Below are 24712 nucleotides of genomic sequence, written 5' to 3' on the forward strand. Positions count from 1 at the left end.
GTACAAAGTGGCAGTACTAAATGCTATTATAAATTCAAGACAAGCTATAATGCTGAAATAGAGAGAGCTGTCTCAATGTACAAAGCCTGTCAGAATTAACTAAAGTCCTTTCAAAGTTCCCCTTTTCTTAACTTCTACAGGACTTTGTTGAAGAATTCAAGTTAATTGACCCCTTTATGCACTAATTGAAGCTTTTCCAGTAGCATGTTTATCCTCAACAACTTCTCATAGGTATTTAGTATTCCCTTCCATGGAAGCAATTAGTAGCGAAGCATCTGGACCCTTTTCAGATGAACTAGTCATCATTAACGTGTTGATTAGATATTGTCCCAAACAATAAGGGAGGTGCTGTACATTTGGAACAGTACCAAAAATGCACATCTTATGAATGAACTAGAACACAGCTTTACCTGAAGATGAACAAAATTTTAAAAATATATAAAATTATAATCCGGCAGTACTTAGACATAGCCACCCAAAGAAACTAAGGCAATTAAATATATCTGTTATGATTTGGCTATTCACAAACCTAGTTAAATGCACACCTTGGCTTTTCTATTATTCGGTTGTGTCATGTTTGTCTTGGAAGGACAGATACTGAAGCTGAAATGCAAATACTTTGGCCACTTAATGAGAAGAGGGGAGTCATTGGAAAAGACTCTCATTTTGGGCATGATTGGGCAAAAGGGGAAAGGGCTGGCAGAGGATAAGGTGGTTAGATAGTGTCATCGATGCAATGAACATGAATTTGAAAAACTCTGGGAGACAGTGGAGGACAGGGTAGCCTGGCATGCTATGGTCCATGGGGTCACAAAGAGTTAGATATGACTTAGCGACTGAATAACAGCAATAATCATTTTACTGATTATGCTTCACAAAGCATAAAGGACATGTATTGTACTTGGCTGTACAGCCAAGAATTTTGGGTAATCTTCTCCAGGGATGAAATCCAGCAGGTTCTGACAGGTTCTAGAGAACCAGTAGTGGAAATTTTGAGTAGTTCAGAGAACCGGCAAATACCATCTCTAGCTGGCCCCAGAATGGGGTGGAATGGAGATTTTGCAGTATCCTTTCCCTATCATGCCCACCAAGCCACACCACGCCCATCAAGCCATGTCCACAGAACCAGTAGTTAAAAAAAATTGGATTTCACCACTGGTCTTCTCTAACTGCTACCATCCATATCTGTTAATCTTTCGTTTTAGAAAATGCTGTTTGGGATTTGGAATTATAGGGAGCTGAAATCCAAAACACTTAGAAAGTACTAGCTGAAGACATTTCTGTTGGAGTATGCATTATGGATTATGTCATAGCAGAGATTCATTCATCAACTATAATTTCTAGTGGAATGCCCAGATTCATTAGCCAAGTAGACAACTGTAGCAGAGGGAAAGAAACTCTGTAAACGTAGTGCAATTTATTTCTTCAGAATAATCTGCTTTCTATGTGATCCAGATTTTCTCACATTTCTTCCTTCATAAAGAGGTTTGTTTTCTGAGAAATAATGGCTGGATTTTCTAGCCCTGGGCCTTTTCTGCACCAGATAGAGGCAGTACTGCTAAGGATGAGGTGATACTAAATTAGATGTCTTCCTTAAGTACAGTGTGCTCTAGCCTTTCTTCCATCCCTTTCTCCCCAATTTCATTCCAGTTCCTTCTTTCTATTCTTTTCGTACCCTGTCCCACTATGTACCAATTATAGCACAGCACTTCTATTTCCTAAATACTGTACTTTAAGATGCGAATTTCAGACTATCTGATCTGTGAAGAACAGGTCTGTACCAATTATCCCAACAGTAATGGCACCATTAGACCATAATAAAATTCATTTGCCATGGAAAGAGATACATTCGATCCCTTCCATAACTAGGAACTCCACATTAAGAATACCATCAGGCTTGGAAACACTCCAATATTTTATTGTCATGGCCCCGAATAAGAATTTACTAGTATCTGATAAGAATTTGGCCCAGTTAGGTGATAACACCTATGAATTTTGACTGACTTTGACCCACTTATGAAGACAAAGTCATCTCAAAAGAAGTCAGTAGCAAACTCATATTGCTATGAAAACCAGATGGATGCCACCAGAGTCAAGCCTGATTTAAAGATGTTACTTTTAGAGGGGATTTCAGCCTTTCATGCTGTAATCTATAGGACAGCTTTAAATGGGTTATGTTAGAACATTGATCATTTTCTCAATTTTTTTCTTCTCTAGTATTATACTTTAATAATACTGGATCAAGCATTCCAGATAGAGAGAGACAGACCTATCTTAAAAGTATCATTATTTGCAATAGTGGTGAATATATGTAGCTCGGGTGTAGGATAAGGGTGAAGGTTCATTCTCATGTTATCTAGTCTGGTAGCAAAACATTCGGAAATCAGCCCACAAGCTCAGAGAAGGAATCTTCACCCTCAGTATTATAATTCCTTTCCACTATAATATTAACCAAACATAAATTAGTAAATTAACAACTGTGTTATTAATTTAGCAACTGTAGTGATTCACTTAGCAGATTCAATTTCTCACTTAGCAACACAAATTTTGAGTTCCATTGTGGTCATAATTTAAGGACTACCTGTACATGGTTGAAAAGAAACGCTGCAGTCTCTATTGAAATTCTATGGTTTATTTCTCACCAAATGGACACAAAGCTAAGAAAAGCAACATTAAACTCTAAACTGCTCTTATAAAATCTGTTTTCTGCCATAAATTTATATCATGGTCTGAAATATACCCATTTTATTCAACTTCTAGCCATCTGCAATGTGAAACTACTATCTCATGCATCTTACAAAGTTCTGTAAATAAATAAAGGAAAGAAAGAAAAAGAAAGTTTGTTTTCAAAACATTTTCAAAGATTTGCTAGTTGAGTTTCACTGGGTTTAAATTTACTCCTAATAATGCCAAAAAGCTCAACAACTATAGGTATCAGAAGTGGGAGGAAAGAAGAGAAAATTAGAAATGCGCAGATAATCCAGGGACCATCAGACGGCTGTCCAATCCTTCCACAGTTTCTATATGTGAGGCTGTGAGTTTCTACCCAAAATATTTTGAATAATGGCAAAGATCATGAGTTGAGAAATATTTCCCCATTTTTCAGATCCTAGGGAGGGAGGGAGGGAGGGAAGGAAGGAAGGAAGGAAGGAAGGAAGGAAGGAAGGAAGGAAGGAAGGAAGGAAGGAAGGAAGGAAAGTCAATCTGGTCCCTACCGCCCACTAGTGGGCGTTCCAGCTTTTATGGTGGGCGGTACGAGTTTTGAAGCACTTTCCTTCTTTTTAATTTGATTTTTTAATTTAAATTTGATTTTTTTAAAAAAAATTCATAGCATTATTTAAAAATATTTTCATTAGGTTTTCATAAAATTCCCTATGACAATTTAAATTTCTGAAAATATATTATTTGTATTGCCCTCACATAAATTTAGTTCATGTTATGTAAGTGAAACTAAATGGTGCTATAGTGTGACCGCAAACAAAACAGCCTCATCCCAGAATCTCCCCCCACACTTCCCAACTGTAACAGACAAGCAGAGTTGGTAGCCGGTGCCCCCCACCTCAACCCAATCCACGATGCGCGAGAGGCATGCGCAGATGATACTGTGGCACATTACTGTGGAACTGGTGGGCAGTTAGACAATTTTACTACTAACACAGATACAAAAGTGGACGGTAGGTATAAAAAGGTTGACTATGGAAGGAAGGAAGGAAGGAAGGAAGGAAGGAAGGAAGGAAGGAAGGAAGGAAGGAAATAAATAATTATTTCCATCTCCTGAAAAACTAAAATGATCTGCTCATAGCAGATGACTGCGAAGTCAGTAAACTGTGTGGCCAGTTGTGAAGGCAAACATAATTCAAGGATGCATCACTACAGGGATCATCAGCAGGAAAAATTCCACTATATAAGACTTCAATCAGATGCCATTTAAAACACTGTCTCCAGTTCTGGAGACCTCGCTTAAAATATATATATCGATAAGACTGAGCAAGTCCAAAGATGGGCAACAAAAATGGTGCAATGTCTGAGGGATAAAATGTAACAGGAAGAGATTGGAGGAACTGAATATGTACAGCCTGGAGTACAGCAGGGAAAGGGGGTGACAGGATTAAAACTTTTAAATATATTAAGGGCATGAATAGGGTTCTAGAAGGCACTGCTTTCACTATTAAGCAAATATCGAAAATACAGGGGCATAACCTCAAACTGAGACTTCAAAAGTAAGGTTAAAAAGCATTACTTCACAGTGGAAGTTTGGAGACAACTTTCAGTGGAAGTATTTATTTATTTATTTATTTATTTATTTATTTATTTATTTATTTATTTATTTATTTATTTTGTCACAACAATGTATGTATGTATCATACAAAAAGATTATATAGCATATAATAAGTAGAAGATCAATCCTCAGTAACTTAGTTTAAGCATACTTGGGATAAACAAATGTCCATCATCTGAAAAAATAAAATAATAAATAAAAATAATAATTAAAATTAATAAATTTAAAAGAAATCGAAAAACAAAAACAAACAAACAAAAACCTCAAAGGACAGCCTCGATGGACCACCGAGTCTTTTCCCGCTGTCAGTTTTCTATGTTTCCGTCAAATTCTTGGCTGCCCTTTTTCCTCTCACTACAGATTGGCAGAACTTCGCTTCCCACACCTCCCGCCCCTCTCTTCCGCCGCTTCTTCCCTGCGTGGACATTTTAAGAAGTGGTCCTTCATTCTATACTTAGAGGCCGGGAAGGCGGGGGGGGGGCGTTGCAGCCCACCCAATGCCCGAATGGGGCGGAGCAGTTCAGTTGATCTGAACTGAGCTCTGGCGTTGAGCGACCCGAGATGAGAAAAGCAGAGGCCCGGCCACGTCAGCACGACCACCTCGGGAACGCTGCTAGGGGATCCGGTGGAGGAGGAGGTGGAGGTGCGGATCGCGCCGGCGGAGTGCCGTCTGGAGCCATGGAAATCCCCTCTGCTCTGGTACTGGTAAGCGGTTGAGCAAGCAGCTGCAAGAAAGACGGGCGCCACGGGGGAGGGGTAAGGCATCACCACAAATGCCTACGTAAGAACTTCAGTCTCTAAAGTTTTGGCACGCGTTCGCCCAGGCAGAAAAAGGAATACTGGGATACTGGAAGGAGAAATCTTCCTGAGAGGGATAAAAAGAGAATGAAATGATCTTAATAATGGCCTGATTTTCATTGGGTTGAGTCCTTGGGACTACAGGTGGAATGAGGGGAGAGTTGAGGAAAACACCAATCTGAACTAAAGCATTATCCAGAGTAGGGTTGGATAGAATTGTGAAGGGAAGGAGACCGAAAGGAAAAAATAAACATTGAAATAATTTATACACATCTGCACTGTTAGAGCAAATTCTGATTTGATGCTTGCTTATTATGCTGTCAAGGCAGAATCCTTGTAATGTAAAATTTGCTACATATTGGCATATACTTAAACTAATTAACAACAGTAGCAAAAAAATGTTTCTATATGGGCAATGCTATTCAGGAATGCTTTTAATCCTCTACTTGATTTCCCATCTCTATCACCAACACAGCCGGTATCATCTGTCCTTGCTGAGCTGGTTTTGGTGTTTACTGCTTTACTAAAGCTTTTCTCCCAGCCTATTGATACCTTCCTATTGTGCTTTTGGTTTGACTAGAAATGTAATAGAATCCAGAACATTAGTACAGAAAGTTTAAAAAAATGATAGGTTGTGATGAGAATTAAGTGTGTTAACTATAGACATGTAGAAATATTAGTTGAAATAATACAAAGAAAAGTTTGAGAAAAACCTGTTGAATAGAGTTGAACATCAAGGACCTCACTTTCACCCACTCAATATATCACAAACCCAATATGCTTCAAACAACCCAAGTGTAAGAAACATAACACTGCCACACATCAAAAACATCTCAGAAACCATCAACAGACTATTACAACTACATGGCATCAATGTAGGACACAAACCAAGTAAAGCCCTCCAAAACACCCTAAGTAAGCCAGAAGACTAAACGGGCCTGGAAGAAAAAACAAGAATCACCAAAATGTTGGAATCAGTGTAATGATTCCACCAGCCATTACATAGGGCAAATGGGCAGAAGACTAAGAGAACACATCCATGAAAACCAACTAGCACAAGACATGATGAAAACTCATTAATTTTCACAGAAAATGAGCAAAGTTAACCATAATTTTAACTAGGAAATTGTGATCATCTTAAATCATGCCAAATAAAAAATGCTAGAGAACTCCTGGAATCCTAACATTCTGACAAATCAGCCATCAATAGACTCATAGATATAACATCTACATACTGTGCAAAAGAAACCATCAACAAGTCAAAGAGGTAGCAAAAATGCCAAAATACCTCTTCATCAGCAATGTACACCCAGATGAGCATCGATTAATAACAAGATTGACATCACACCTACAGTCAAGAAGTGAATAATACTCCAATCAAGGAACTGCCAAACAAACCCAACAGTAAATAGCCCACCCACACCCCCACCCCCACACCCACACCCACACCCCACAAAAACCACCAGAAGACCACTCCCATGAACACTGACAGGACAAGCCACTAGAGCATAAATTGAGAGCAAATTCCACTCCCTAGCAGCACTGGTGATGTTGCAAACTGTGGGAAATGAAACATCTGCCAGAAAACAACCATGTTCAGAGAGCACCACAGACCCCTCATTCCAACAGAATAGAATAGAATAGAATAGAATAGAATAGAATAGAATAGAATAGAATAGAATAGAATAGAATTTTTTATTGGCCATGTCATAAGTGGAAGGAGATGGGTGATGGGAACGATAAGAAGATTAATAGTAGTGCAGATTTAGTACTAGTTTGACGGTGTTGAGGGAATTATTTGTTTAGCAGAGTGATGGCATTCGGGAAGAAACTCTTCTTGTGTCTAGTTGTTCTGGTGTGCAGTGCTCTGAAATACAAATGTTCTCCTTTATTAGTGCCTCTCTTTCTAATTTATTTGTTTAATTATTTTGTTTTCTTAATCTTGCAATAAAATAAAACCAATTAATGTTGATTTTAGGAACCATCTCTGTACACCATTAAAGCAATTTTCATCTTGGACAGCTTTGGGCAGCGACTTTTGGCTAAGGTAGGATACTTCCAGCAATTTTATTTTATTTTATTTTTTTATTTTTTTTATTTACATTTATATCCCGCCCTTCTCCGAAGACTCAGGGCGGCTTACAGTGTATAAGGCAATAGTCTCATTCTATTTGTATATTTTTTTACAAAGTCAACTTATTGCCCCCCCCAACAATCTGGGTCCTCATTTTACCTACCTTATAAAGGATGGAAGGCTGAGTCAACCTTGGCCCGGGCTTGAACCTGCAGTAATTGCAGGCTATTGTGTTCTAATAACAGGCTCCTTACAGCTTGAGCTATTCTGGCCCCTATTTGACATTTTGCTTACTTATTGAAGGTTTGATTGACCTAAGGTCAGGAAGAGTTAAGAAAGCTCTCTAAGGTGGAGAATATGATTTCCTTCTTTTGGCTTCCACCCCTTCCTTCTCCAGTTTTCTCCACAACAATTCTCTGAGGTGGATTAGGCTAAGAGAAAGTGACTGAGAATGACCCAATTTCATCCCACCAGCTTTCATAACTAAGGCAAGACTAGCAGTTAACCACTGGTCTGAAGTGGCTGTTTAATTCATAGGTTTACCCCCTTTGCACATACATAGTTCATAATTTCCCCTTTCTATTTCTGTATATATATATATTATTGTGTTTACAAAAAATGCATTTGAGGCGTCTGAGAGTCTTTCTGGGAGCCTCTGAAATTATCCAAGAGAATTCCTTGCTATCTTCTCTTTTTAAACCATTTTTGCTGCTTGTAGCCAAATACCCAGGGGTGGGTTCTACTTACCTTTACTACCAGTTTGCAACGGGAGCACACACATGCTTCTGCACATGCACAGAAGCTACTGCACATGTGCAGAAGCCCCTTGATGATGTCAGCGGGGGTGGGTGGGCAGAGCCTCCCACCGATTTTACTACAGGTTTTATAGAACTGGACAGAGCCGGGAGCAACCCTCCACTGCAAATATCTTATGATTTCTGTCAATTGCTCCTTACAATTGGAAGATTTTTCTCTCTCTTATATGTCAGATTTTGTCAGTGTCCCTGCACTGTAGTATACTGACAGGGAAAACATTTTCACTCCCAATTTATCACTTATGTCTCATTCAATTCATTTCCTCCTCAATGCTGTTTTCATAAAGCTCCATTAAGTGTCCCAGCTGCCTCAGCTGTCTACTTCCTATAATAAAAAGCCCAATTGTCCAAGCAGTTATTTGGAATAAAACTCATCTACTTGTCACTCTTATTCTGCATTTTCTGCTACATAGTTTTGGACGCCAAGGGAGCAGAACTGCTGCCAGATCACATATAAACAATAAGGTTTTTGAGGATATATTGAAGTTCTTAAATTCTAGCCATCCTATAGAATAAGTATATGAATGATTTTACTTTGAAATCAGTTTCACGTATTCCAACAGGGATCACAACTTAAGGCTGGAATCTCCATTATTATTATTGTAATTGTTATTACTGTTAATATCAATCATTCACTATCTTTCATCTAGAGTGATTTTATCATCAAGGATAATATACCAATAATTAAAATATAAAATAATTATCTAAAACAATTGTTGATTAACTCCCACTGAAAGTACACATAAATAAGCCAATTGAATAAATGATCCTTATTTTAAGTAATCAGGAAAAGTTTGGCTGTCTACATTGATTAGGTAGGGAACCGAATATAGGCAATTGCTGTATAAAAAGTCAGATTATAGACCTTACTCATTGTTCAGTACCCATAATGGTCTATGCCAGTTGCTAACTATCATTGGTGCTATTGGCCCATCTGAAGTTTGATCATCATCAGTCTAAAATAAAGGTTAAGAACTCCTTCAAATTAGACACAGCTGTTGGTGAGATGGGCACGTCAATATACTTTGGTACCAACAGGGAGAGAGTTTGCTAATGTCTTTCTCTCAGATTTTTTTTAACTTCCCAGTACAGTGCTCAACTTATGACCATTAGTTTAAACAGTTGTTTAACAATTTTAACATGATTGCATTTGAGCACTTGATAACCAGTTTGCATTTACAATTGGTTGTAGCATCTTCCAGAACCCTTATTTTTTACCAATTTCGGTAAAAAAAAAAATCGATTGAGAAAGCTTGATCAGTTTATTGTCCACAGCGATTTGCTTGACCACTATAAAAATTGTCATAAAATTGGTTGTCACCTGATTTATGATGAAAATTCTACTCCCAGTTGCGCTTGTAATTTGAGGACTAATTTCTTGTCTTAATTTCCTGATGAACTCCTATCAAGTATTAACCACTACCAACACTATTTAGCCTGACAAAACCGCCAAAACCAATTAAGAGTTGTCAACAACTAGAGGCTATTCCAGACACTGGGGTGTTGTCTCTGAGGATGGAAATCCTAATTGATCATGGTTTGTATCATCCTGGAGAGAAGCCTATGTGTGTGCAGTGGTGCTCTTGAGGCCAGAATTTAGGCCACAGATATCAGGGCCCTATTAAGAAGATCTTCAAAATGTATGTCCACTTTATTGTGTATCACACATACACACACACTCCCATAACTCAATTTAACATCTAAATTTACCAGTGCACAGATTACACATTAGAGGGAAACACAGAGATGAACTTAGAAAGGAATGAGATGACAGGTAAAATGCAATTTAAGCCAAGCACGGGAAGAGAACAAATAAGAGAACTTAGGAAAAAAGAACATAGGTGATAAACATGTTGCATTATTAAAGGCCATAAGAAGGAGAAATTATATATGGAGAAATTCTGTACTTTTTACATTTATTTTCACCTGTATGTTTTTGGAAGGCTATGGTACCCCATTTTCCATAACCAACACAGCCAATGATGAGGAATGATGGAAACTATAATCAACAACATTTGTTGGGCCAAAATTGTCTCCACTGATTTAAGAAGTACTGTATGATGGTCTTGGATAAAGATAACTCCAATTCACAAATCATTTCTCATCCCTCTGTTGTTTCAACCCTATTTTAAATCTCCTCTTCTGGCTGTCCACAGTATTACGACAACACATTTTCATCAACAAAAGAACAGAAGAGCTTTGAGAGAAATGTCTTCAACAAAACTCATAAGACAGAAAGTGAGTAAAAATTTGTCTCAAAACTCAGCAACTGGACCATTTCACCTGCCGAACAGAAACCCTTGATTTAGCACTTCTGATGTCCTTCCTGTGTCACATAATGTATTTCAAGGAGCAGGGTAGCAAAGAGAATATAGAGTACACTTATGCAACACACTTGAGTAGGCAAAAATGAAGTTGTGCAATTTGTGGTTCAGAGTTTATGAGAAATCCTTAGCCTATTGTATGAACTCACTTTTTATGTTAAACCATAATATGGTTCATTTAAGGGCATGGCATGCAATTCAACAGCTGGTTAATTTAACAGCTGGTTCTCTGCCCTAATGATTTCTTCCAACAACCAGTTTGCCAAACTGCTCAGAACTGCTCAGAACTGCTCAGAAAGTTAACAACCGGTTCTCCCAAAGTGGTGCGGCTGAATCCCACCATTGATGGCATGTATGCGATTGTAGCAATTATGTTTTGTCAATCTGAGTTTGAGGTTAAGCCTGTTATATGAACTCCAGTCTAGCAGAAACAAAGAGTCAAGCAGTGGGTAGAATGGGTTTAACAGGCGTCTTTCATAAACTTACATGCCCAGGGTGTTATACCATACAGAAAAAACCCTCAGGGGCAACATTTGATTGTGATCATGAAGGCAAAGCTCAGGATTAGGCATGCTTTGAGAATGATTCAAAATTCAGTGCTTTAGACCAAGGGTCCCCAAACCCCAGTCTACAGCCCACTAGTGGGTCACTGCCCATTCAAAACCAGGCCACATAAGTGGCAGGCAAGCACATGCACAGTTCCACTTGTGTGAGTGGTGGCTACTTGAGCTCACGCCAGTGGTGAAATCCAATTTTTTTTACTACCAGTTCTGTGGATGTGGTTTGTTGGGCGTGGCTTGGTGGGCATGACAGGGGAAGGATACTGCAAAATCTCCATTCCCACCGCACTCTGGGACCAGGCAGAGGTGGTATTTGCCGGGTTCTCTGAACAACTCAAAATTTCTATTATCGGTTCTCCAGAACCTGCTAGATTTCACCCCTGGCTCACGCACATGATTACAATTTATATGGAACCATCCTCTCCCCCCGGCCAGGCCATCAAGTTGAAAAAGTTAGGGACCACTGCTTTGGACCTTATACAGACATGAACACAGCATGTCTTTGCTATTCACTAAATTAACCAATCTTTTCTCAGACTTTTTTGCAAACCTGAGAATGGGCAATTGCTTGAAGGAGTTGATTTATTAAAGTTAACCCAACTCTTAAAGCAGGTTTATTTTTTCAGGCACAACTTGAAGCTAGAAAAAAAGGACTGCATTAAGAAGTAGCAGAAAGAGGCAGAATTCATGGTTGGACAATTTCCAAAGCACAGGATTCTGAATAATTTTCATAACAGGCACAATTCTACTGTTACCAATCTAACTATAGGTTTGGTTGCCAGTAACCAGGGCAGGGGTGAAATGCTCCTGGTTCGGACCGGCTTGCCCAATCCAGTAGCGATGGCGACTGGTGGTTCAGAGAACCGGTAGCAAAACTCCCTGGCCCTGCCCCTGCCTCTGCTGAGCCGTTTTTTTTACTTTTAAAAGCAGTTTTTCGTCAGCCGAAACATGCCTTTAAAAGTTTTTTTAAAAAGCCTTTGATGATCCTGCGGCTCGGCTGGGATCGTCAGAATCTTTTAAACTATTTTTTTTAGCAACTTCTTTGGCCGAAGAGGTTGTAAAAAAAAGGTTTTAAAAGGTTCCTTTGACAATCCCAGCTGAGTTCCTCATCACCAGAATCTTAAAAAACCTGTTTTCTACAAGCTCTTCAGCCAAAGAAGTTGCTAAAAAAAGGAGTTTAAAAGGTTCTGACGATCCCAGCTGAGCCAAAACAAGGTTCAGCCGGAGAGCTTGTTAAAACAATTATTTTAAGAGGTTCTGGGCTGCTATGAGGCAACTTCAGCTGGGATCGTCAGAGGAGCTTTTAAAATCTTTTTTTCCTCTGGCGATCCCAGATGAGTTGCCTCATCATCACAGGCTTTTAAAATCATTTTTAACAACCTCTTACAATAGCCCCCACCCATGCCCACCCAATGCCCCATCCCCACTTGCCTTATTGCTGCTCCTTTCGGGCTGGCAAAGCCATGCTTTACATCGGTTGCATCAGCTAGCAACTGAATCTACCTGCCTGAAATCCATTTCCTCAGTGAGCAACTCAATCTGCCGGCTTTGCTGGCTGAGGAACTCTGGGAGTTGAAGTCCACAAACCTTAAAGTTCTAAGGTTGGAGACCCCTGATCTAAAAAATATAAATAAAATAAAATAATAAAATAAAATATTTGTGCAGCTGAGACTTGGTGTGTTTCTGTAGTGTTTCACTCTAACTACACAAACACACAAAATCTCACAAAGCTGTATATGGCATTTTGTGTGTGTGTGTGTGTGTATGTGAGTCAGTTGTGTTGTGTGTGTGTAAAGTTTGAAATTTGGTTTTTGAGCTTTTTGTGACTGTGTGAGGTTCTTGCTTGTTGCAGGGGCCATTTTGGGTAAAGTGCAGCTCCTTTTACATTGTGTGTGAGTCAGTTGTGTTGTGTGTTTGTTGTGTGAAAGTTGGTTTTTGGTACTTCTTATTGTTTTGTATATTTTGTTTATTATTTCTATTATTTATTGTTATTGGCCATGCCCATCCAGTCATCTGACCACCAAGCCACGCCCACAATTAAGCCATGCCCACAGAACCGGTAGGGAAAATGTTTAGATTTCACCCTGAACCAGGGTTTATTTTTTAAAAACCATATTAATAATGACTAGGGTCAATGGAAAGCTTTCTTTTGAGTCACAATACTTGAATTATGCAGATGTTAGAAGGTACAGTCAAAATAAGATATGGCAAATCACCAGCCTCTCAGTTTTGGGATACTTTGAACTCAAGGTTGATATAATTCTCTTTCTCTTTTTCTCCGACAGGTGAGATTGCTTTCTTAGAAGGCTTAACTATAGTCTATAAAAGCAGCATTGATCTTTTTTTTTATGTGGTGGGGAGTTCCCATGAAAATGAGGTAATGTGTCCTTTAAAAATAATTTTTAAACCATAGGCAAATGAGGAAAAAATGGCCAAAGAATAGGCAAAATAATATTCTACATTTCGTATTTGTACTTAGTTTCTATTTGGTGCATGATTCCTTTTCCCAAAATTTATCTCTTTGGCAAGACAAGGTTAAACAGGAAGCAAAGAAATAAATAAACTACAGGGAGGAAACTTCTGATTGAACTTCTGAGACTCATCTTGATTGGACGGGACCCCAAATAATGATTTACACAAAATCATTTTTGTGCAGAAAGCTAGTATGTTGCTAGGTGAAAGAGCCTTGTGGAAACCCCAATTTGATTCTGCTTCCAATTGATTTCTGAACTACAGTACTTAGGCAGAAATATATGCTTAGAACAGATATTGACTGTTATTGATAAGAATTTCTTTTCTGAATCCCACTTTTTTTCCAGTTAATGCTGATGTCAGTTCTTTCCTGTCTCTTTGAATCCCTCAGTCATTTGCTGCGGTGAGTTACCTTTGTTGCTTTCTGTTGGGAATTAAGGATCACTTTATCAAGGGCCGAAGTTATACACTGGAGAGCAGAGATTATCAGAACTCATTGAATCTATCCATAACCTTCTTGTGTATGAATATATATATCGATAATCCCAGTTGCACATTGCTGCCTATAGTGACCTGGCACATGGCAAGAAACATTGTCTTTAGAAGGAAGGATTTTGGTTAGTCTAAGCATGCAAATCAAGTTGCAAGCTCTTAAGAAAATCAGATCTCCCAGGAAATATCTATAGTTTTCTTGGGTTCCTCTGGCATTTTAATAGTATTATTTTTTGTTTGTTTAAAAGATTTATATGGCTATCATTCATAAGTAATTCTTGGTGGGCTAATGAAAATGATCACTTCTAACCTAACCTTGGCTGTGTTGAATTGACATTACAATATATTTTCCCCAAAGGAATTCCTTGTAAGCAAATTCAACTTGTCCTCTGAATTATGCTCTCCATTATTGGCCTCCCATTGCATAAAAGTAAACATGTAATCACTATCTGATTGGTGTCTACGTAGAGAAAAATATCTGAGGTTCTTCTTCAGGAACTTTAATAAAAGTACAATAAATAGCAACTAAAGAGTTGGTTGCTATTTTTGGCACTGATATCTCAACTTTGAAATATCTCACCTGTAAAGATTTATCTATAATGTTGACACTAAATAAAGGCCTTGTATTTGTTTTCAAAGCCTTTTAAGAAGTGCTTTTAACAAGTGAATATAATTGACTTTTTAAAAAGTCATTCTTTGGTATTTTGAATTCTCTTGGAAGTTATTTCTGGAAGGCAAAAGTTCATTATGGAGAGATGTACAGTAAATATTTCAGAAGAGATTGAATAGTGTATCACCTGGGTATTGAAATATAAAAAAAGATTGCATTCTACCAGAGTACCATATATCAAAATCCAGGGAATAGAATCCAGTCTTTGACCTCTATTCTCTAGATTCTCCAAATGAGATCTATTGGGATCAAAGCTCTATTTGCTACTGCAATTTCTCAAAATTTAGACCACATGGTCCAAATCATTGGCAACAAACAAACCAAAGCTAGGTGTTGTAAAAAAGAGTATCTCCAACTAAGCAATCATTTAGGCCATGGAATTCCCATACTTAACTCCTGAATTAAACAATGATTTATAACCAATATTATCTTTGGAAAGAAATGCCCATTTTTAGAAACACCTTCCATTTTCATAGGTTTTTTTAAAAATCCTATTTTCCTTTGGGAACATCTATTTTACCAATCTATATAATTTTATCACATAATTTTATCTGGTTTCTTCCAGTGAATTCTGGAAGTTGTAATTTGACACGGTTCTGAGAATTCTTTATTCTAAAGATCATTTGTCCAGTCTGAGTCTTTATGAAATTACAGTTCCTAGAGATTCTTGGGGGTGGGGGAGCATTAACTCTTAAATTATTGTAAGAGGGCATAACATTAGAAATCCTGGGGAATGTAGAGGGCGGGAAATCATGGAAAGCAAATGTAAACCCTGGAATTAACATTGCTGTCATTTTCTCTTTTATCTAGAAAGAATGTGGAGAAGCGAATTCTGATAGAAAACATGGATGGGGTATTCCTTGTAGTGGATGAGATTGTTGATGGAGGGTGAGATTTCTGTGGAAGGGAAAACATTATATGCAAAGAATAGGGAAAATATTCTGTAGGGAAAAACTACAGTAAAATACATTTCATATGGACACTACCTGGTATTCTTTAAATACAATCTTGGATTTACCGTATTTTTCGATGTATAAGACGCAATCCCCCCCTCCCAAAAGTGGGTGGAAATGACTGTGTGTCTTATACAATGAATGTTGCCGAAGCCCCATCCACCCACTGGCCCCCACCCTTCGGCCCCTGCCTCCTAGCAATTTATCTCCTTGCAACAAACATAAACAGCCTGGTTAGCTTCAGTACAGCCTGATTTAGCACAAGCAGCTGATTGGATCGGCCTCCCAGAATACGCCTATCAGCTGTTCCACACTGCAGGGATCGCCATCACCTGTTGCTGCCCATTGCTGCTGCCACCTATCGCTGCTTCCGCGCATCTCATTTTTGGCCTCCATGTGCTCCATTTTCGGTCTCCGTGTATTTTTGGCTCATTCCAGGTGACAGGGATAGGTGGAGGCGGCAGCATCAGTGATCCCTGCCACCTGGAACAAGCCAAAAACGGGATACATGGAAAACAGGCGCATGGAGGCAGAAAATGGGGTGTGGAGGCCTAAAATGGGGCAAGCAGAGGTGGCGATAGACAGCAGCAGCGATGGGCAATGGCATCCCTGCAGCCTGGAACAGCTGATAGGCAGTATTCCGGGAGGTCAATCCAACCGCCAATCAGCTGCTTGTGCTAAATCAGGCTGTACTGAAGCTGACCAGGCTGTTGACTATTTGTTGCAAGGAGATAAACTGCTGGGAGGCAGAGGCAGATTTTTTCCCCTTGTTTTCCTCCCCAAAAGGTAGGTGTGTCTTATACTTCAGAGTGTTTTATACTCTGAAAAATACTGTATGTATAGTACAGTGTACTCTATATATAGTGCACAATATTGTACAGTTTAAATACAATATTATTCAAAATCTCTTTGTGCTATAAAATACATTTAATAAATCTTGGCAAACTAGCTAATCATATTACTCTAAAATTTTAATCAGGATATAAAAATAATTGCCATGAGTCATAAACTGCTCAGAATCACCTCGAACCATGAGAAGGCGGCATATAAATTTGATAAATGAATCATAGTAATTTAAAGTAATTGAGAGATACTATGTATGTATGTCACATTAAGAAAGCCAGTTGAATAGTAAAAATAAGGGATACCTTAAGTTCACATTTCAAAATTTGTCTTTATTTATTTCTGAATTGGGCTTGTCCTCGCTTTCTTGAGACAGAGAATGATTATCTACATGTGTAATCAAAAGTAAATCTCTTTTGAGTTCAGCAGTCTTTGTTCTAGGTAAAAGTATATGCTGATAAAGGCTTCAGGCCCATAGTGCTAATGTAAGGTGGGAGATGCTGGTGATAGGCAGAGCTGTAGCTACCGCAGTAAGGTCAAAACCATAGTAGAAGCAGATGTGGTAAGCCTTTTTTTAAATATGCAATTAGATTGAAGGCTGAATGTGGCTTATGGATGAGAACTGCTTACCCTGGGATATAAATTGCTCAGCCTGAGATTTATAAGTAAAGGAAAATTCCCTTCAGTAGGAGAGAGGACTGCCAAACTGAAAAAGGGGGAAGAAATAAAGATAAATACCAAGGACTATCTCATACAGAAAAGCAATGACTATGCTCACACTTCTGCAAAGCAGGTAGGAAGATCAGAATAAAATTTAGAATAAAAAATTAAAACCACAAAATAAATATCTGAAAGCTGACCAGGAAATCTCAACAGGCATCAGCACTGACTAACTGGTTCTTATGGCATTTTAACACTAAAAACCTACACAAAATATTGCATTAGAAGAAAATGTTGCTTCAGTGGAACAATGCCTCTTTCTATGCAAGGTGACCACTGTTAATGAGTACACAAGACTCTGTGGTCTCATCCCAAAACCCCAAAAACTTTACCTAAGACTGTCTACTGTTGACCTCACCCCATTCCTAAGAGGTCTGTAAGGGGTGTGCATAAGAGCACCAGCATGCCTACCGTCCCTGTCCTAATGCTCCCTTTAATTGTATTCACTGGATGTATTCAATTCATGCTTATACTTATATATATTATCTAATATGTACTTGACAAAATAAAAAAATAAGTAACAAGAAACATATCTGGTAGCTTTACTATAATTCGCAGGATTTTTTAGCGTCATTAACTGAAAATTCTTTTTCCTAAGATGTTTAACTTCTTTCTTTTTTTAAATTCTAGTGTGATTATGGAAAGTGATTCCCAGCAAGTAATCCAGAAGCTGAATTTTAGAGTGAGTCTACTACCCTTTTCTACTTTTCTTTTGTATTTCTTACTCTTTGGTGATTCTTGCATCATTCTTGCTTTTATTCCAACTTACTTTACTCATAAAACTCTTTCCATCTCAGACAAATCCGGAGCCTGCAGCTTATGGCTTCATTCTCTTTGATTATATCACCAGCAATTCGGATCACAGTGAAATTATATCGGAAAAGTTGTACAAATATTGAAACATCTTCCAAAGTGGGAAGCAGAAGTAAGACATCAGTTCCCTTTAAGCATGTTAAGTGTGGCATGTTGAATGGCTGAGCTGAAATATTTACCTTGGACCTCATTTATGATTGTCCAGAGATATAGACCTTCACAAGCCCAAAGTATGGAATAACTGCTCAGTTTGTTATTATAAGTGATTAGCATTATTGCCTTGAAAGAATTGTGCGGAGACTGAAAAGTGCAATATATGTAATAAAGGGCAGTATATGCAATTTCAAGACACATTAAATGGGATGTTTTCTCTGTGGGGCCGGATAGCTCAGGCTGGTAATAGCCTGTTATTAAGAACACAGAAGCCTGCAATTATTGCAGGTTCAAGCCCGGCCCAAGGTTGACTCAGCCTTCCATCCTTTATAAGGTAGGTAAAATGAGGACCCAGATTGTTGGGGGGGCAATAAGTTGACTTTGTAAAAATATACAAATAGAATGAGACTATTGCCTTATACACTGTAAGCCGCCCTGAGTCTTCGGAGAAGGGCGGGGTATAAATGTAAACCAAAAAAAAAAAGTTGCCACAGGACAGTTCCACATGGCCACCTCGGTATAGGGACAGTTCATCCTGGGTATCTGGAGGGAAAGCTGGACAGGCAGGAAAGTGAGTGAGTGGGCAGAGCGCAGAGTGGTGGTGGCCACCAGAGGCTTCCCATTTTCATAACCCTTGCCATCACCACATTGAGCTCTGGCCCGAAGAAATGGCAACAGTGGCAGTGGTGGGTGGTGTGGGCAGCAAGGAGTAGTGGCAGGGGCATCCCATTTTCACACACCCCACCATCACCAGTGTGCCTGGTCTCTTCGGCCTGGACCTTGGTACAGCAGCAGTGGCGGCAGCAGCAACGGGTGTGTGTGTGCGTGTGTGAAAATGGGAAGCCCATGGCCACTGCGACTGCTCTGTGTTCTGCTCACCTGCTCACTTGCCCACCTGTCTAGCTCTCACTCTGACTGCCCATGGTGAGTTGTCCCCTTGGTGAGTTGGTCATGTGGAGTTCCTCTGTGGCAACTTGGCAGTGATGAGTTGATAGAGGCAAGTTGGCAGTGGCAAGCTGGAGGTGGTGAGCTGGCTGCAGCAATCTGTCCCATTTTGGCCTGGGACAGGAGAGAGTTGTTAAGTTTGGGTATTGACGAGGCAGGAGACCAGGTTAGTGACAACAGCTCTTTAATATAGTGTGACCCAGCAAAACTCTGGAGAAAAACCTCTCCTTATATACACTTCAGCCAGAGGCTGTATCCAATCAGAAACGAGATACTTCCCGCCTAAAACTCCCGCCAAAACTTACAGTAATACATTACACTCCTCCCCTCCCAGAAGGCACTTTGCCAATATTTGCATATTACTTCTCTACGTAGTCCCGCAGGTACGTGGGGCGTCTCCTGACTCTCCCGGACCTGCGCAGTTCACTTTCTGGAGTTGAGTCGAGCTTGCCGGAGGGGCTTTTCGTTCCTCTGAGCTCCTCCTCCCGGCCATCCGGCCCTGGATTATTCGCCGGCTCGGACCTGCTGTCCTCTAGAGGGACCTGAGGGTGTCGCTGGACCTCGCCTGACTCAGATAAGTCTCTGTTTGGTTCTACGCTTTCTGTTTGGTCTCGGCTCCAGTCAGCTGTGGGGTTAATTAAATCATAGTCAGGGCTGGTTTCGCCTAATTCTGCCTTATCGCTCAATCTGTTTCTTAATTGATCTATGTGGCGCCTCCAAACTCTGCCATCGTCTATTTCCACTAGATAAGATTTGGGGCCCGTTTGTCTATGACTATCCCCTCTTCCAGCTTGGGCCGTCGCTGTAATTATGTGCCCACACTGAGTCTCCTATGTTTAATTCCCGGATTCTATCTGGTTTTGTTTTGAACCCGTCCTGCACGTAGTTCGGTGTAGCCGGTCTAGCGGGCACCGTAGCTTCCGCCCATTAATAGCTCGGCTGGGCTGCGGCGGTGGCCACACAGGGGTCCTGTGTTGGACGGTTAGGAATGCGTCGATCTGTGCCTGCCAATCGCCGGGCCGCTTCGTGATAGCGCTTCTTCGCACTCCGAACAAAACGTTCAGCAAGGCCGTTCGACGCAGGGTGGAACGGCGCTGAGAGGCATGTCGGATGCCCTCTTCAGCCAGGTACCCTTCAAATAATGCTGCGGTGAACTGTGGGCGTTATCGGACACGAGGGTGTCCGTAGCCCGTGCGTGGCGAAAAGGTGTTTTAGTGCTGCAATGACAGCTCCAGCGGTTGTGGATTTCATTAGGATGATCTCCAGCCATTTGGAGAATGCATCCACCACAATTAGAAATGTTTGGCCGTGGAAGGGCCGCAAAATCAATGTGTATGCGGGACCAAGGGCCTTGGGGTTTCTCCCACTCCAACACTGGGGCCGTAGGTGGTAGTGGTCTGGATTCCTGACATACCTGGCATCGGCCAACCCTGTCACCGATTTCCCTGTCCATTAGGGGCCACCAAACATAGCTCCTGGCTAGCCCTTTCATCCTCACAATTCCTGGGTGACCCTCATGCAGTAGTTCCAGGACTTTTTTTCTCAGCTTCTCTGGAACTACCACCCTATCCCCCCAGAGCAGGCACCCCCCTTGCACAGACAATTCCCTTTTTCTTTACAAACTCTCTAAACGGTCGCCCGGCACAGCGGGCCATCCCCTTTGAACCCAACCGATTACAGTTCTTAAAACAACGTCCCGGTAGGAGGCCCGAGCCACTTCCTGCGATGTGACTGGGCCAGAGTCCCAAGAGTCAATTAGTAGAACGGGGGTGCCCGGAGTAGGGTCCTCGATTTCCCCGGGCAATGGGCATCTGCTCAATGCGTCCGCATGCCCCAGCTCTTTTCCAGGTCGATGCTGCAGTTTGTAAGAGTAGGCGGCCAGAAAAATAGTCCATCTGGTCAGTCGGGCGATAGTGCCACTGGCGTTGGGCGGTCGCCAGCCAGTAATCCCAATAGCGGTCTGTGGTCAGTGATAATTTCAAAGTCTCTCCCAAAAACGTATTCGTGAAATTTTTTCACCCCTGACACTATTGCGAGAGCCTCCCTATCTAGCTGGCTGTAATTCCTCTCAGCCGGGGACATCGTTCGTGAATAGAACGCTATAGGGGCTTCAGTGCCGCTTTGGGAGTCTGTGGCTAAGTACGCTCCTACTCCATAGGGGACGCATCACAAACCAATACTAAGGGCAGTCTGTTGTTGTATTGTATTAACAGGCTATCGCTTGATAGCAAACTTTTTACTGCCTCAAATGCCCTATTCTATGACTTCCCCACGACCAAGCAGTGTTTTTCCAAGCAATTTATGCAGCGGTTCAGCAACGGTTGCCTTGTCTTTTAAAAACACGGCGTAAAGTTTACCAGACCCAGGAAAGCCTGGAGTTCTGTCTTGTTTTTGGGTGCTGGGGCTCTCTTTATCGCCTTGACTTTGCTCTCAGTGGGGTGAATCCTTTTTGTCTATTCTATAGCCCAAAATTCAACAGATTCGACCCCTATCTGACACTTGCTTGCTTTGACTTTTAATCCTGCCGACCTAAAATGGCCAAAACTTTCCTTAATCGCTTCCCCAGTTCTCTTAAATCTTCCCTGATACCAACACATCATCGAAATAGGGTACGACTCGGTAACCCTTGTAGGAGCCGCCCATCAAATTTTGAATAGCCCTGGGCCACACTCACCCGAACTGTAACGGGTGCACTTAAAGGCACCCGGTGCGTTACAATGGTCTGGGCTTCAGCTGTGCTAGCATCTACGGGTAGCTGTTGGTACGCTTGTGCCAAGTCTAATTTGGCGAAAACTTGTCCGTGCCCTAGTGAGTGCAATAAGTGTTGCACTACTGGAACTGGGTAGGCGCTCTTTTGCAATGCTTTGTTCAAGGTAGCCTTGTAATCAGCGCAAATTCTTATGGACCCGTCTGGTTTTATAGGGTGACGATTGGCGTCTCCCATTTGGCATGGTCAACTGGCACTAGTATCCCTGGCTGACTAATTTATCTAACTCTTTGTCGATTTTAGGTTTGAGTGCAAAGGAACCCTCCTTGCCTTTAACCTAATGGGAGCTATTTGGGGTCTAAATTGAAGGAGATAGGGGTCCCTTGTACTTGCCTAAACGGTCCTCGAATCGTCTGCGAATTCCTCCATTAGGGCGTTTTGCAGGTTGCATCCGCTCCGTGGACGCCAGTCACCCCATTCCCAACGCCCGGAACCAGTCTAGCCCCAGCAAGCTTGGCAAGGTTCCTCGACTAACGTGATGGGCAGGGTCTTTTCGTATGTCCCGTGCTTGACCTCGACGGTCGTTGTCCCTCGAACAGGGATGCGGTTGCCCTGGTAATCCTGCACCCGGGCCGTTGTTTCTGTAGCTTGCGCTTTGCGATGTGCGGCAAGGCTTTCACAAAAGTGTCCCAGGACATGATTGTGATAGCTGATCCTGTGTCTACTTCCAGTCGGCACGGTACGCCTTCAATTGTCGGGTTTGTGAAGATCTTTTCTTGATGCGGGTAGCTGCGTGGTCTATGGTAACAGTCATTCGGTTTGACTTCGCTCTTTCTTTCCTGGCCAATCGCGGGTCGCCTCGCCGATCTCGCGCTCTGATTGGCTGGTTTGAAATTCGGCGGGAATGTGGGGTTTGCATCTCTGACTCAGAGCCGCTCTGATTGGCGATTTGAATTTTCGGCGGAAGGTTGGGGTGCTCGGCAGACTTGAGCCAGGTGCCCTTCCTTTCACACCGCCGGCAAATGGCGTCCCTGAACTTACATCTTTGGCGCTGATGTCGCCCGCAACTTCCGCATTCCTCCGGGTCTTCCTTGTCGATTTTCCGGTGTAGTGGACTTCTTCCTCCTCTTCGCTGGTTGACTCACGATAGGTTTCTTCGTGGTGGACTGTGCTCGGCTTTGCGCCCGCCATCGGCGTGAGTCGCTTTGTAAGGTGTCTGCTGCATGGTTGGACATCTCATGGGCTCTGGCTTCGTCCAGGCGTTTGCCAATGTCAGGTTGCTCTTGGCTAGCAACCGTCTCCTCAAACGGATGTCTCTGACCCCCCGTATAAGTTGTTCCAGCAGCTCTTCGTCCAGATCGCGGTACTCGCAATGCTTGGAGGCTTGTCTCAGGGCTGCCATGTAGTCGCTGATAGACTCGCCTTCTTGTTGCCTCGCTCCCCAAACTCGTACCGTCGAGCGTATTTGGGCGGGGCTGGTGCGTAGTGATTCTTCAGGAGGGTCTGAAGGGTCTGCCACGATACGGAGTGTAGCGGTGTTGGCTCCGCTAGGGCTTCTGCGACGGCGATGACTGCGGACCCACAGTGGCTTATGAAGTAAGCCCGTTTGCGGTTGTCGGAGACTCCCTGTAGCTCGTTTGCCTCCAGGAAACTTTCGAAACGGGTCATATATATTCCCCATGTCTCCTGGGCAGGGTCAAACGGAGTGGGTGGCGTGTAGCCGGTCATCGCTGTATTAGCCGTCACCTTGCTGGGTTTGATTCTCGTAGTGAGTTCAGCTCTGTTCTGGTGCTCTGCCTCAATATCCCACCTTCGTCGCCAATGTTAAGTTTGGGTATTGACGAGGCAGGAGACCAGGTTAGTGACAACAGCTCTTTAATATAGTGTGACCCAGCAAAACTCTGGAGAAAAACCTCTCCTTATATACACTTCAGCCAGAGGCTGTATCCAATCAGAAACGAGATACTTCCCGCCTAAAACTCCCGCCAAAACTTACAGTAATACATTACAAGAGTGTAGTTCAGAGGAGGGAAGGGGGACAAGAATATTTTCTCTGAATTTGCATCACTTGAAAAATAAATATAATATGAAAATATCATAATTTGAAGAACTAACAGCCAGAAATAAAATTAGAGGTTAAAACACTATTTCAAATGATCAAATGATATGACCGTATTAGAAGAAGCAAATACTTAGAAGCCCCCATTAAGAAAATTAAAATGTAAAGTGAAAAAATCGTAGTTAATATGATATATTAAGAAACCAAAGTAATTTTGCTTATATGAAGAACTAGCACATGTCTGATAACCTGAACACTTTTTGCACTTTATGAATCAATGCATATACTGCCCTTTATTACATATATTGCACTTTTCAGTCTCCAAACCGCACAATCTTGTAAAAAAGAAAATTTGTAGTTCAGGGTTGAAATGAGGGGTCATTGATGTTATCTGAGTTTGGATGTTTTCTTGCAGATATTTCTTTAGGACTGTGATGTCGAACCTGTGGCATGTGGAGCCATATCTGTGGGCACATGAGTGTTGCCCTAGCTCAGTTCCAGTGCGCATGCGTGCACTGGCCAGCTGATTTTTGAGCCTTCCAGGCCCACCGAAAGTTGGGAAATGAGTGGTTTCTGGCCTCCAGAGGGGGTAGGGGTAGGGAAGGCCATTTCAACCTCCCCAGGCTCCAAGAAAGCCTCTGGAGCCTGGGGAGGCGAAAAACGGGCCTACTGGGCTCACCGTGCCATCGCGTGCCAAAATCGGGGGGAGCGTGGGGAGTCACGTGCGCATGTGCGTGGGACGGGGCACATTGAATTATGGGTGCATGTGCACACACACGAGCCCCCCCTGCGCTCCCCCCCCGCTTTTGGCACATAAAAGGTTAGCCATCATTGCATTAGGATGTTACCTAATTTGAGTAATGAAATGTCTGAAGAAAACAACCAAGATCATAGAGCACCATACAATCTTGTTCTACATTTGTTTAGATAGTTAGTAGCTCTTGAGCCTTTTCTGTTGCAGCTTAAAACAATTCATTGGGTTATGTGGTGGCTTTCTATCTGATTGTTGATCTTTTTTCCTTAAGGCCTCTGTTT

At 41.6% G+C, this 24712-nt stretch overlaps 2 protein-coding genes across 4 annotated transcripts in view; one reads left to right on the top strand and one right to left on the bottom strand.

The window, feature by feature from the left end:
• The window catches only part of NFE2L1 (NFE2 like bZIP transcription factor 1), a 76206-nt gene that overhangs the window by 45410 nt on the left and 6084 nt on the right, over positions 1-24712 (bottom strand). The window lies entirely within an intron of this gene.
• The window catches only part of COPZ2 (COPI coat complex subunit zeta 2), a 28879-nt gene continuing 8838 nt past the window's right edge, over positions 4672-24712 (top strand). The window contains exons 1-8 of one of the 3 annotated variants that reach the window (XR_009154914.1): positions 4672-4978; positions 7056-7124; positions 10123-10204; positions 13136-13227; positions 13670-13725; positions 15295-15372; positions 17631-17682; positions 17798-17925. Coding sequence is in view for 1 of the 3 variants with exons in the window: in XM_058181018.1 (XP_058037001.1) it covers positions 4841-4984; positions 7056-7124; positions 10123-10204; positions 13136-13227; positions 13670-13725; positions 15295-15372; positions 17631-17682 (573 nt within the window). In the remaining 2 variants the exon portion in view is untranslated. Of the gene's footprint in view, positions 4985-7055; positions 7125-10122; positions 10205-13135; positions 13228-13669; positions 13726-15294; positions 15373-17630; positions 17683-17797; positions 17926-24712 lie in introns of all 3 variants that reach the window. The other 2 variants (XR_009154913.1, XM_058181018.1) reach the window with 2 other exon arrangements.

This window comes from Ahaetulla prasina, chromosome 4 (assembly GCF_028640845.1).
Source record: "Ahaetulla prasina isolate Xishuangbanna chromosome 4, ASM2864084v1, whole genome shotgun sequence".
NCBI lineage: Eukaryota > Metazoa > Chordata > Lepidosauria > Squamata > Colubridae > Ahaetulla > Ahaetulla prasina.